This window comes from Rhinolophus ferrumequinum, chromosome 8 (assembly GCF_004115265.2).
Source record: "Rhinolophus ferrumequinum isolate MPI-CBG mRhiFer1 chromosome 8, mRhiFer1_v1.p, whole genome shotgun sequence".
Taxonomy (NCBI): domain Eukaryota; kingdom Metazoa; phylum Chordata; class Mammalia; order Chiroptera; family Rhinolophidae; genus Rhinolophus; species Rhinolophus ferrumequinum.
This window is the reverse complement of record NC_046291.1, coordinates 77,905,309-77,920,371: the sequence shown is the minus strand read 5'-3', so window position 1 is coordinate 77,920,371 and position 15,063 is coordinate 77,905,309. Positions and strand designations below refer to the sequence as shown.

General features: G+C 32.7%; 1 protein-coding gene across 1 annotated transcript in view; it reads right to left on the bottom strand.

Moving 5' to 3' along the window:
• Window positions 1–15,063, bottom strand: part of LRP1B (LDL receptor related protein 1B) — a 1,793,989-nt gene that overhangs the window by 767,668 nt on the left and 1,011,258 nt on the right. The window contains exons 8-11 of the mRNA XM_033112843.1: window positions 14,596–14,818; window positions 11,386–11,557; window positions 7,932–8,075; window positions 3,060–3,296 (exon numbers count right to left, since the gene is read on the bottom strand). Coding sequence (XP_032968734.1) covers window positions 3,060–3,296; window positions 7,932–8,075; window positions 11,386–11,557; window positions 14,596–14,818 — 776 coding nt within the window. The remainder of the gene's footprint in view (window positions 1–3,059; window positions 3,297–7,931; window positions 8,076–11,385; window positions 11,558–14,595; window positions 14,819–15,063) is intronic.

The window sequence follows — 15,063 nt, the reverse complement described above, 5'->3', positions numbered from 1 at the left end:
GTTTATTTAGTATTTGCCTCCTACTATTTAGATATAAACCAAATACACAGCTTGGTCCTGTTTGCTTCAAGATTCCTATCACCTAGAGTAGAACCTGGACCAGAAAAGACATTCAATGAATATTTATTGACTGGACCAACAAAAAAAAGAAAAAAAAAGAATAGAAAAAAAGAGAAAAGCAACTGATTAATTTAAAAAATATAGAGTATGAATTTTACAAAAATATGGCAAAATTTTGGAGAGTTAAAAGAACAGATTGGTAAATGTTTTGTCCTTATTAAAGTCTATTTTTATTAAATTACTACTGTTTGATTTCATAGTTGTTTTCAGTGATTATTGAGATATAAGTAAATATTTCAAATGGATAATTTTCCTATCTTATCGATTTAACTACTGTTTTAGTTCACAAGCTCCCACACAGACTGCACAATGTACCACGTTTAGCAGGTTTTCAATAAACCTCAGAGAAAAAAAAAAGAAAAAAATCAAAGAATGAATGGAGATGAGTCATTTTTTGAAATACTGTTTTTTTCCCTTTATAGAAGAGTTCTGAGCTTACATAGAAGACATCCAAGATATTTATGTTTTATTTACAAACAACAAAATCTTTATAGCCTTGTACTTCAAACCATACAAATTTATCTGAGACTTAGAATTTCTACCAACCTTAAAAATTCATTTGTCAAACTAAGCGATGATGCTCAGTCTTCAAGGTGGGTGGTAGACATTCTAGCTAAGTGAGAGAACACACATAGAAGTTGATTTTTCTAATTTCAAGAATCACAAGTTATCATTTGCCAAACGTAAGTTTTGTTTTGGCATGCTAATCATGCATCATAATGTCTATTATTATTCTCCTTATTGGTAAGAAAAAAAGATAAACTAATAAAAAGACAATAATGGCCCTTGTACCGGAATATGAAAATGTTAAATATATTACAGGTGTGCAAATCTGCAAAATGTTCTCATAACCTTCATACTTCCAAAGCAAAACTGTACCAATGTGCCTGGCAGTCAAGCAGGTATTAGAGCTGATCTCTGTTGCTGTGGTGAGATGCAAAGAACCACCAATGTCGCTGATTAGATATAATTGTCAAACTTAGGATTATTACCTAGACCATTCAGTCACAGCACTGGAACTGACACTTTTTGAAGAAAAACAAAACAAAACAAAACAACAACAAAACAAAAAAAACAAGAACAATCTATATTACATTTCAGTCCCTCTTGAAAATGTCTAGATCAAAATTAGTGCCATCGAAAAGCATCTACTACGTAGAGAGACTGTGCAAATTCATTGTCCTAAAATTGTCAAGTCCCTATCATCTGATATCACACTACAGAAAAAAGTAGGCAGACAGCCTCTGTCACGTCCAGTTTAAAGTAAAAACCTTAACTCTAATTAGACAAAAACAGATTTTTTTTTCAGTTTAGCACTTCATTTGTCACTGATGGAATGTGTGCTTTTATTATTAAAAGTATGATTTAAAGTGAACCTGAGTTAAATGAAAAATCTTTTTTATGCTGCCTCCATTTCCTCTAAAAGATAGCAGAGATCACCATTCATTACCAGCTATGCTATAAATAATTTTAGTCTGTCTCTCTGCTTTTATTTTCTCTCCTTCTTCTCTATGATTCATTCTGCACTCCACCACCAGATTGATTCTCCTAAAATATCTTTTCATTCACATTATTCTTTGGCACAAAAGCATTTCCTGTCTCTTACCCCTTCAGGATTTTATCCAAGACCTTTCACTTCACATTTAAGGTGTTTCATTTCACCATCTTTCATTCTGTCACTGTTTCCTGTACACAAAACCTGCTGTAGTAATGCACTTAACGTTCACCTCATTCTCTTTTGGGAGCCCGGGCTTTTGTTTTGTTGTCATTTGTTTTTTTCTTGGAATCCCTGGTTGCTGAAATGTCCTCCCCTCGTCTTTAACATTCTTTCTTTAACATCTAGCCCAAATACCACCTTCTCCATAAAGAAGTTTTCTGGGAATACCCATGTTAGGACATTTCTCCCTTCCTGTGGTCTCTCCATACGCGGACATTCTTCACTACTCATATATTTCCTTGGGCCATCTTTGAGCGTACTAATTAAATTAAATGCTGTAAACCCTTTACATTTTTGTGTGTGCTTATATTATCTCCAAGGGTAGATTACGAACACCTTGAAGGCAGTAGCCATTTTCTACAATACCTTTTATCTTTTATGATAGCTAACGTAGGGTTCTTCATAAAATAAGCTTACAATTACTGTTCCCTAAATCAAGGACTTTTAAAATATTTGAGAAGTAAGCAGATTATATATGAAGAAACTGAGGTCCAGATTCATTAGTTAACATGATAATGGTGACTAGCAGCCACTCAAAGACTTGGTTTGCTTGATTATTAAATATATTTCCTACTTATACTAAAGCTATATTATTTTGTTACTTGATCGGTTGTTCTCCAAGCCAAATAATTTCCTAAATCCACGGATTTTAGTAAAGTGCATGAGTATATGTTTACATTTATATGACATAAAAATATGTATATACAATTAAACTTTCTCTGCAGATACTGATATTTGGAGAGAACTACATTTTAATGATTTATAAAGTAAGAAACACTATGCAAGACTTGTGATGACATCGCAGACATTGATGTTTTTAATGCACTTTCAGTGACATGACCAGTTTTCCAGTGAGAGCCAAACAGTACAAAAGTCTGTAATGTCCTGTTAAATCTTATGTTCTGCCATATAGAACTGTAAGCATATCATCGTAAATCTACATTTTTTCCATGAAAGAGTATAAATAGCTCAATTTAATTAGTGTGATGTTTAAAATACAGTAGGCGATTACAAGTTCAATTTTATAATGAAGGTTTTAATATGTTGGTATGTGAAAAATATGTAGAAATAATATTACTGAAGAAAATTAAATTAACACATATTTTTAAATCAGTAGTAACTTGGGTTCTGGTTAAAGTTAGTTTGACATACATCGGATTTATCCTTTTAAATTGCTTTATCTCTGTGTAGTTTAATGTTAATGTTACACATTGTCACTTACCATCTTTCAGGATGGTTTCTCGCTCTGTGCCATCTATTTTCTGCCGGCCAATTAGGAAACTGGTGGTGTCAGCAAAGTAGATATAATTGGTTTCTGCATGAAAATCTAAAGCACGAGGGTTTACCAGATTTTCTATGGGGATCATGTATTCATCAGCTATCTTGGTATTCAAGTCCATTCCTCTAACAATTCCTGGGCGTCCTTTTCCATAAAAGAGAAACAACTCATTCTTGGGTCCTGCAGAAGAAAGATTACAAACAGAAACAACTGATGCTGCCTAATCTTCTTTACACTGCATAATGCCATGGTTTAATTAACTGGCACAATTAGCGTTTTTTAAATTCAATACCAAAAATTAAACTCTAAAATATGCCAAATGTATCTTGATGCAAGAAGGCCAGCTAATTGCATTACTTTAATTAAAACAGAAATTACTTCCATGAATGGGTTATATTTAGTTAATTATTCTTTTGTCTGTAACTGTCTGTATAGCAAAAACATGACAGATCATTGAGAAACTTGTAATTGTAAAATGGACATTTATCAAAACATCCAGCACATTTAATTTTACAATTTATTACAATCTATCTAACACGTTTTATAGATAGCAACTGTATCATTCATTATGTCTGACAATGTTAAAAGTTCAAAATACTTTTAAAACAACCCCCCCTCCCCGCCCTCAGTCAGAGTTTGCATCTACAGAGTGTCAGAGGCAAACAAAAAGTATCACACAGTATTACATACTTGCATGTGAATATATTACAGTTGTCTAATCATGTGATTTTTTTTCTTAAGAAATGAAATCTAGTGCCAGTTACGGCATCACTTTTTTCTTCACATCTTAATTAGAATGTTAGAGGTTGATTCAGTATGCCATTAACTCCAATGTACAACACAGCCCTTATCAAAAACAAACAAACAAAAACAAAAACAAAAAACAAAAAAACACTAAAAACTGCTTCCTGGGTTAAAATGCCAAAATCAAGGTAGCTTTGCCTACAGAAGGAACTGACTCCTTCAGACTTTTATATGAACGTATACGCAAGGTTCTTGAATTGCTGGGACACACAGTCCATATAATTTTGAAGGGAGTACTTTATATGAAAGGGAAAACATACAGTTTTATTAAAAAACAAAACAAAACAAAACAAACAAACAAACAAAAAAACTGAGGCTACAAATGACACTATTATATTTGAAAAGCCATACCATAAGTGAGGTTTTCTGTAAAGTAAAATAATTGCATTATAGAACATTTGAAAAAAAGAAAATAATTACTCATAAACTCAACACCCTCAATACAAACTACATTATCATTTTATATATTTTCTTTCCTGTGTTTCTTTCAAAAGCAGCACTGTTGAATATTAAATGCATATAACCAAATTGTATAACATTTTAATACATAAAGAATAAAAATAAAACAAGTGCCATGTACTTAGCACAGATTTTAAGGATATTTCTAGAACATTGGAAGGCAGGCACATGCCCCAATCCCACCCCAGAAACATGCAATATCCTGATTACAGTGTGTATCATGTATTTTTAAAAATAGATTTAGTATATATGCTGTATGTATTTCCAAGAATAGATTGTTTAATTTTTAAATTCTATGTTTAAATTGTATGTGTGAATTATTCTATGAATTAATTTTATTCTTATGACATTCTTTATATTCATCTATGGTTGTTTAGACATTGTTCATTCATTTTCACTGCTGTATTGTATTCCTTTGTGTGACTATTTCAGGTTCAATTTATCTATTTGTGTAATGCACAGTTACTTATATTATAAAATAAGTATTCAATTTTATATTCTACTTTTATTATTATATCTAAGCATTGAAATTATGTTCCATATTGATTCATTAAGGCTTATATTCTTTCAGTATGATCAGTATAATACATAATAATTTGCTAAACCATAAGTTGATGTTATCTTATTATCATAATGATTCTGAGATTGGCATTTTTTTCAACTTAGTATTTTATATAGTTTCTTAGATGACAGTATGTTTCCAGAAATAAAATTTTTTGGTTAAGAATATTAACTTGTCTCTTCTTCATTGCCCTCACAGCCTTTCAGTGTGTACCTACTTTCAATAGTATTTTTTTTAACAAGTAGTGTATACTAACTTGTACATTAACATTTCTGAGTATTTCCTACAAACTTTATATGCATATATATTTTTTCAGTAGATATACTGGGGGGTGCCAAAAAATCTACAAATTTCAAGAGATGTTAGCTATATATTGCTTTTCGAAGTTGAACTGAATTACATAGTAATGTGTAGTATGACATTCACTTCAAAGATGGCATTAATCAAATGAATGCTAGCTTCATTCACTGTATTACAATTTTAATACAGTTTCTTCCTTTCTTAAAATGTGTATACATTTTTCTGGCACCCTCTGTATTATACATGTACTTTAGTAACTATTTTTTTTTTTTTTTTAATGATATTGTGTTGTCATTTAAAAGTCTTTAAAACATTATTTTCAATGGCACCATCATGTTCCCTATATAATACAGTCAGCTACTTATCTATTTTTGGATATTTAGACTGTTCCTGGATTTTTGTTATTACACCTACATTTACAATGGATTTCTTCAGTCAAAAGTGGGTTAACTCATTAAAAGAGAGCATCAGTTTTATACCTTTTGTATGTATTAATGTTTTTCCAATAGTTATATCAATTTCCAATTCTATTATTTATGCATAAGAATGCTGGTTTTACCGCGCCCATTCATGCTAGCCTTTGTTTTTGTTTTTAATTGATATTTTGACTGGTAATTGGTAACAGTGGTACTTCATTGGTTTAATGTGTGTGTATATCTGTGTGTGTATGTATCTGTGTGTGTAAGAATGATAACTGTTTCCCCTGTTGTTGACTAAATGACTAAAAAATCATTTTTTTTAGTCATTCAATGCCTACTATAAAGTTTTGTCTAGTGTATTTTTCTTTACTATATACAATTAAAAATTAAAAACTACATTTCCCCGACACTCATGTAGTCATGGTTCTGGCTTAAATTTAAGTAACAAAATCAGATGTATTAGTTCAAGCATGCTGCTTCTGTTGCTCTTCATCTAATGGAGATTTGAATTTTTCCACATCGGTCTCCTTCCTTTGCGTATATCAAGAGGCAAGAGAGAGGGTGTCTTTTTGTTTCCTTTAGTTTGGTATTGTTTTGTTTTTTTTATCAGTATGGTACTATCAGTTGTGACATATTTCTGGAGCTAATAGTTGTGGTACAAGCTTCCTGATGCATGGATCTCAGCTACAATGGTGCATTTTTGAAGTTACCACTGTCATTGGTAAATTCCTGATTCCCTAGCTTCTGATTTTGGCAGATTTTCCAGCTTTAAGCCAGGCTAGTTTGATGGTGGTTTTGAGGAATGTTCTGAAGGCACGTTCTAGAAGATGCTGCTTTAGGCTTTTCATTGATTTTGTAAGCATCTATTCACCCTTGATCCTTGCCGTTTAAATAGCTAGAATTGTTTCTGTTCATATAAATGTACCCTGATTGATACACTAAATTAGGGATACTGAAGCTTATGCAACTCTGATCTTGTTTTTCCCCAAATGTGTGTGTGTGTGTGTGTGTGTGTGTGTGTGTGTGTATGATTATTATTTTTGCATGACATGCCATCACTTACCAAGTGGTAACTAGACCTGTTTAAAGGCTGGTTACACACACACATACACACACACACACACACACACTCACAGGACGTCGCCTATTTTGTGACTTCTGACACAGTACCCACAATTACCCAGAAGATCTCTTGATGAGATCTGGCAACTGTACATAACCAGCATTTAATACAAAATTAGAAAATAAAAACAAAATATTAAAATGTACATATCATATCACCATTGAACCTCATAGGGTCTTTATTTTGATGTATTTATACTATTAATTCTGTTGAGACTTAAAATTATAACAACTTTATTGGTCTAACTTCACAGTTCTTGGCAAGCACTTAAGAAAATAGAAGAGATGGCAGGAAGTGAACAGAGAGAAAGCAATGACAGAAATAAAAGCCATCGATATGAGAAAATGGAGACAAAATGTACATTGTAAAAGCAGTCATCATAACTTTAAAAAATATAGTATTTGAGGTATATTTAAAGACCGACAGTCTCCACCTAGATGCCATTTGTAAAAGAACCATTTTACTATATCTGATTATGAAGACCCAAGTATAGACCTTAACTAATTTTTGTGTTTAAATTTTTAAAATTTAAACTTACAAAATCATTTATAAAAATGTTTACTAGCTTATTTAAATAAAGAACAATTCAATTATTCTAGAATATTTCAAAAATAAAAAAAAATGTCTATTAGAAAGCTTTTAAATAAAATTGTTAAAGAGATTATTTAATTAATATAGCTCCATTTACTGGAACATTAAATAATGAAATGAATTTCGCTCCCCAGTGATACTGGATAAGGTGAAGCATTACTTATACCTATTACTTGGAGCAGCATCTTGGTTCAGATTAAAGAAAATCAGGTTAACCAATGCTTTGAGTTCATTAGAACAAAAACATTCTTTAAGGAATTAAGGAAAGGATCTTCCTAAAAAATCTTTCCTAAAGTATGTTTCTGAAGATCCACAAATTTAGTCACTCTATAGCTCAATTACATTTCTCATTCACATTGTCACACACGCGCACACACACACACATAAAATAAAACACTAAATACTGATTTGTAGAAAAGTGACTGCTACATATTTTCAGGCAGATTTCACCTGATGAAATCTAATGTTATTACTGATGTTGATGCTGCTAATTAATACTAAAAACCCTATTCTGAAGCAGTAGCTGCTGGCAAAATGTTTGATTTTTAACAACATACTTTTGCATGACCTGCCATCACTTCCCAAGTTGAAACCAGTCCTGCAGCGACAGGTCCGTGTTTTGTAACTGCTGCTGAGCAGACAGATGTGTGAACATCCCCCTGGCATTCCATATGGATCCACTTCACATGCATGGCTTCTGACTACAACAAATAAAAAACAGCACACTTGAAATTCTCCAAAGACAAGATAATTACGTGCATCAGTATGTCGAAACTTTTACAGTGCAGGAAAAGGAATCCTAGCAAAAAAATCTATGTACCAAACTATTTAGAATCATAATCAACTGGAAGGAGTATAAATTCCATAGAAGAAGAGATAGGGATTTGTCAAAATCACCCTAGGGCAACATTTAAAAAACAATTCTGAGATACAATGCTTTTATATTAAATTGTTTACATGTAAACCAAATACAAATAACATGTTTTTTTGGTACATGCTTGTTGTACTTTTTAAAAAATACATGTTTCTTATGAATATAAAAGTATTATACTACAAAAATATCCCAGGTTAAGTAATTAATCAGAGAGAGGATTTTTTTTTTTTTTAATAATCCATTATATGGGTACCTAACGTTGAAAAAATGTGATTCCGTGATTACTGAGAAATGCTGAGGCATTTTTTTTTCAATTTTGAGTCCATTGACATTTTGAGTCCTTTGAAAGTGTGTGTGTGTGTGTGTGTATGTGTGTGTGTGTGTGTGTGTGAAATCGTCAAAAGCAGCAGGCTGAGTTTGCATGTAGACATTGAGGAATAAAAGGCTATTTCATGATTGTAGATGTTAAAGTAGAAAACAAAAAGGAAAAGTACTATATGGAGAGGATGAGAAAAAGAATGATGGGTCAAAGAGAAAGAGCTGCAGTAGGAATAATGTCAGTAATATTTTATGTATTTGTAATTATACTTCTTTTTAATAGCCACTTACTTGAAATTGTGACAAATAACATGGCGATTTCCTTTTAGTAACAAAACTGCTATGCTTTCAAAAATTGTGTGGTATAGTTTTTTGTATTCCTCATTCTCTAAATGAATAGACAAGTGAAATGTAATTTTATTCATTTCCCACCAAGATTGCTGCTTTTGTTTTCCAATTTCACCTCATTTTTATACTAGATCACATCTCCTCTCACCTATTTAGCAACTTTCCTCTTTCTGACTTCCATCATTCTTTTGCTCTCTCCATTGCATCATGCCCATGAGCATGTAAATATGTCATTATTTCTGCATCTTGGAAAACAAATCCTTCTTTTAACTGTAATTCCCACTGTAATCCTTCCATCAGCTCCCTCTTTCCCTGTTTCACCTTACATCAACATTTCTCCAAGTTACCTATCCTCATTTTCTACAATTCCTTTCCTTCCTATCTCTCTCAGGCCCATTCTACCCAAACATTCACTTTACCACAAAACTACTCTTATAAGATCCCTGTGAGCTTCATGCTGCTAAATCCAATGGCCAGTTGGATTTACCAAGCTTCTTCTCAGTCTCCTCTTTTGGTCCCTCCTAATTTCTTTAACTTTTATTATTGGGATGTCTCAGTATCCATTATTTGGATTTCTTCAATTCTTCATCTATAGTTACTTCCGTGCTGATCACATCAATTTTTGTGGTATTAAATGTCATCTATATGCTAATGACTTCCAAATTGCTACCTCCAGGCTAGACTTCCCCGTGAACTCCAGACTCACACATCCAAATACCTCCTCCCCTGATATTGCCACTAGAATTTATGATATACACTTGAAATAACATGAGAAAATTACGGTCCTATTCTTTGCTCCCTAATATTCTCCATACTTAGTTTTCCCAATCTCAAAAATAACTCAATCTTTCCAATTGCTCAGCCCAAACCACTGTCACCATCCTTGACTCCTTGTTAATTTATACCCCACCTCCTATTCAACAGGAACTCTTGTGGACTATATTTTCAAATATATCCTAAATCTAACTGCTTCTTACCATCTTTACTGCTACCATCTTAGTCCAATCCACCACCGTCTTTAACCTTCCACCCTTGTCCCCCACAGTGTGTTGGCAACACAGTAGCAATGTTGATTCATTTAAAAAGTCAGTCAGGTCATGAAACTCCTCTTACTTCTTCCTAAGGATTCCCCATCTTGACAAAAGTATAAGCAATTTTTTTTTTTTTTACAATTGTCTACAGCAACCTACATGTTATGGTCCTCCTTTATGTCTCCAACTTCATTTCCTACTTGTCTTCCCTCTGTTTACCCTGTTCCAGACATGGGCCTCCTTGCTGCTCCATGAACAATCTAAGCATGCTCTTCCTTGTGGTCTTTGAGCTTGCTCATCTCTACTACCATATCCATGCCTCTCCCCTTCAATTATGTCAAGTCTTCATTCAATTTTATATTTTCCGTGGAACTTCCTCTGACCGTTAAATATAAAATTGCAAACTACCCCCATCCCTGATACTCCTTATCCTCCTTATTTGCTTTATTTTTCTCTATGGTACTTATCGTCTAATATGATGATAATTTACTTTTTTAAAATTATGTCTTCTCTACCAGGATGCAAATCTCATAAAAGCAAACTTTTTTTTTTTTTGTCTGTTTTATTCACTGCTGTATTCCCAGCATATGTAGACTTTCTCCTGGTACATAGTAAATGGCCAAAAAATACTTGGCCGATGAATAAGTCCTAATATCAAATTCTAATAAGGTTATCAACAGAATTCCAAATTTGAATTTAGTACAAACATATTAGTGACAATGCACTGCCTCAATTAAATCTATTTTAATGTTTAGATAATTCTAAATTAATTTTAATTTGAAGCACAAAAAGATAATGGAAATTTTGGAAATTTTGTGTGGTGATTTTTGTATATTACATCGTCCTATGCATGATTGAGCCTAAATTATATTGATGAACGAGCATCACTAACATACTATGCAAAATAACAAGTTTGTGTTTTTAAGAAATACTTAGAAACATTGCAGTCTTCTCATTAAAATTTATTTTTTAATTAACATGTGCTAAAGAACAATTGGGATGGTAAATCAAAAAGACCACAATGACAGCAACAAAATTTGACAGATACTGCAAGAAAGTCACCTGATTTGAAATCTATCTCCCAAAATAATAGCATCCCCCTCCAAAACAAAACAAACAAAACAAAACAAACAAACAAAAACAACTCTTAGCATCTGGGTTTCTTGTCTGCATATATCACAATTCAAAGCACCTTCCTGAAACTGAATCTAGTCATCATTTCAATTCTATATTTGTGGAAACGATTCACCAGCAACTGAATATTTGTCATTTAGACTTGTAAAGGGAACTCTATTCCATTTAATCAAGCAGATGTGTACAATTTTCTTATCAAAACAGAGAATGTACAACTCACCCACTTTAACACCACACAAAAACACAAGGGCCATATCCCTATTCAATTCACCATTGTGGAGGCTATGAAGAAGTCTGGCATCTTACCCGTTGGTTGAGTTCTTTTGTGATAGACTCGGATTCCTCGAGCATTTTCCATTTTAATTAATGAATGAGAATCAGTACCATTAAATCGATTTATCCTTATGATATTGAAGTTTTCAGAATTGGTTGCATACAAATAGTCTTCAAACACAGTTATACCATAAAGATGTCTGACCTATAAAGAGGAGCAAAAATAACTATGATTTTTAATTATGCTGCTTTCCACTTGAAACAAAAAAACTGATTGTTATTTACTACTGTGGACAATTTCCATAGTAGCAGAGTCACACACATATTATTTTCATATCAAAGAATTCAATATTCCATTAAAATACATTTTTTTCCTAAGAATAAAACATTATGCAGTAGCAGATAAAGCTGTTGCAAATGCATGGGGAAATTTTTTTATTCATGTTTCAGAAAACATGTTCATTAGCTACTTTTCAAAAGCTAGTGAGAACCAAACTTTTAAGCATATTCATTAAGATGCTTATGGCACTGTTATATAAAATTTGAGATATTTTTTATGGGCTGCTTGTTCATATAGTCACAGATTGTAGAATCTGCAAAAATATAGCTCTGCCTGTGAAACGAATGATAAGAAAGCACCTTTGAAAATTTGTTTTGTAAATTCAAAAATCCTTTTTTTTTTTTTTTTTTTTAAATCTCAAGTTACATTGAGACTAATACTTGCCCATCATGGAAAATAATAAATAATGAAATCACATATTTGGGATAATTGTAAATGAAAAGTCAGCCTTTTACTCAGAAACTGTATTCTTTCTAAAGGCTATTCATAATGGAAATGGAACTGTTTGCTTTGAGAAAATCAATGTTCATTGCTATCATGACACTTTGACATGGCAAACCTCCTCCTTGGCAGAGGTCTTGGGGATTGTGGGGAGGGATAGAAAGCGTCCAGTAAAGCAGAGTATACAGAGTGTACTGAGGAATGAGTATACTGATTTTTATCAGATGATGACACACACTAGGCACATTGCCTCTGGGCATTCCTTGTGTTCTACTTAATATAAATGGTTCTGCTCCAGGGTATGCTAGAGCTGTCAATTGATTTGCTATAGAGATATGAAGGAAAAATCATTTGTCACTTATCTTTGGCATTATACTGTACTTTTAGTGCATTGTTAGTATAGATTTGTAATTAATATCATTTGAGAAAGTATGCATGGCTTGACTGTAAAAATTTCTATGGAACACAATTTCTATTTTAGACAGAAAATCTTGTCAATTTTGTACTCTAAGCAAACACATTTGATTTGTTATCTCCCTAGTATATGGGATTCAACATTACTATTTCTGATACTTTTATATGAGAAATGATTAAAAGAAGACTGGTTTTTGCATGTTGTTTTTTGGATATCTCATTTCTTCATGTTTAGGTTAGAAATGAAAAAAAAAAGGAATTAATGGGGAAAATCATTTGATGTTAATGCCCAAATAAAATTTTTCTATGTGAGTCTTACTTTACAGTTAAGAGTGTGTGTTTGTGTGTGTGTGTGTGTGTGTGTGTGTGTGTGTGTAAATATACATGTATTTACTAACACCATTTTTCACACAGCTGATAATCATATTAACTAAACGTACCTGTGGCACAATTTAGACGTGGGCAATCTTTTTTTTCCCTATAAACATTATAAACAAGCTGAATTTTTCCATTATCATTAATCTCATATATGTTTTGCTCAAAGCCTGGGAGCATCCATCTAGGATGGTTGTGACATACCCACATTGCTCTCTACCTTACTTCCAATCCATATTCCAGGAGAGAAAGCATGACTAGGGAGGTCAACTGGTCATAGTAAAAAAAAACATGTTAACACAGTAAAGATCAAATTTTACTCACTGCTTCCCTGCCTTCCTTCAGAAGGGTCTGTTCCCCATAAAGTAAGTACTTTGCTGCCTGCTCTTCCAACTACCCCCAAAAGAGGTGGTGGTAGCTTCAAGTGCTAGATAAACCATTCTTTCTACAGCCCAAATACTTCAAAAACAGTATCTATGTTGGATTACTTAGAGGCAGATCACCAAAACACAGACAACAGAAATGGAAAAAAAAAAAATAATTAAAGATGTCAGACATTAAAATAACTTTTCAGTCATGGGGGAAATCATTTCAATTTCTTAACTTTGCTTCAAGGTTTAAAATTTTAATTATGTGTAGGTAAAAAAGGTCCATCATAATTATTTTAGAGATTAGGTCTTCTAAAGAGGACCCTAAACCTGCCAAAGAAATCAAGGTTTTTAGGGCAGCTGAAGTTGAGAAAAATCTGCCCTCACTTCTAATAGTGGACATCTTATTTATTTTTTTCTTAACCACCCAGATTAGTGCATTTGTTTATCTGCCAAGCAACAATTTCATTGTTCAGCGCTGATTAAAAAGTAGAAGTCACTTTTAGGGATAATTACAAAATATTTTTGTCTTGCATTATAAAAGAAAGCAAAGAGATTCACATATTTCAACTCCACAGTATGAGAATCTCACATGATATTAGTGCAATCAGTGAGCTAAAATTGAATTTGAAAAGGTACGGTAGTAAATGAGGCTCATTTCCACTTAGAGATTTCCTTACGGTGTTTACTGAGTGTTATTTGTAAAAACAAACAAACAAACAAAAAAACGTGTAATTCAACAGGGAAAAACTATACAGATGGGAAAATGTTTGACTTTGGTGACATTCACAGAATGCTCATTTTAGGAAATACTTGGATACATCAGAAGGCAAAATTTAATCCAACCTATTAAATTAATAAAGGATACTTTGGTGAGCAGACATCTGCTTTTGTTAGCAAAATATTTCCAATGCCAAATGACACAAATCATAGATAAGTTCCTTATGAATAAACTACTTCAATTAGTTTTTAGTCAGTAGTCCATAACATTTATCCTATTGTAGGGCTTTCCTTTCTGACTAGTACAACATTTTTGTTTTTGTTCAATTGTTGTTTCGGTTTTATTTTTGCCTTGTGGGCTTTATTTTTAACAGAGGGAAGGAGGAAATGAGAGGCACCTCTAACACATGAAATGCACTGTGAAAAGAACATTCTGTCATATAGGAAATACATCACACTTCTTATGACGCATTGCAGCTTGACTTCATAAGAAATTTTCAACATTGGGATTTTGAGTTTTCTTTTTTAGTATGATAGCACTCCTTTTACTACCTTTGCTGCATTTTCTAACAAAATTATACTTACTTGTCTGCCTTGAATGATAGTATATCTGTTTTTTCCTTGGTAGTCCACGACTTCCACAGAATCCAAGTAAAGATCGACCCAGTAAACCAATTTGTTGACTAGATCTAATGCCAGTGCAGCTGGCTGCTCCGTCTTTGAGTCAATTATCCTTGTTCTGTTCATCCCATCCATGTCACATCGCTCCACTTTGGCTTCATTCCCATAGTCAGTAAAGAAAAGTTTTCTGTTGAAAGAAAAGTAGATGTTAAAGTCGAGGAGGAGGCAAAAAAAGCGTATTCAATAGAACCATCTGTAAAAAAAACAGAACTTTTTCTCCTATTTTATTTCAGTCGTTACATCTGTTAGTTTCCCATAACCATTTCCATATAATATCACTCATAAACAGAGAAATCTGCTAATGAATATTGCAGGGCATAAGGGAACAGGGTAACCAACAACTGCAAAATTTCTCCAACATGAATTATCACA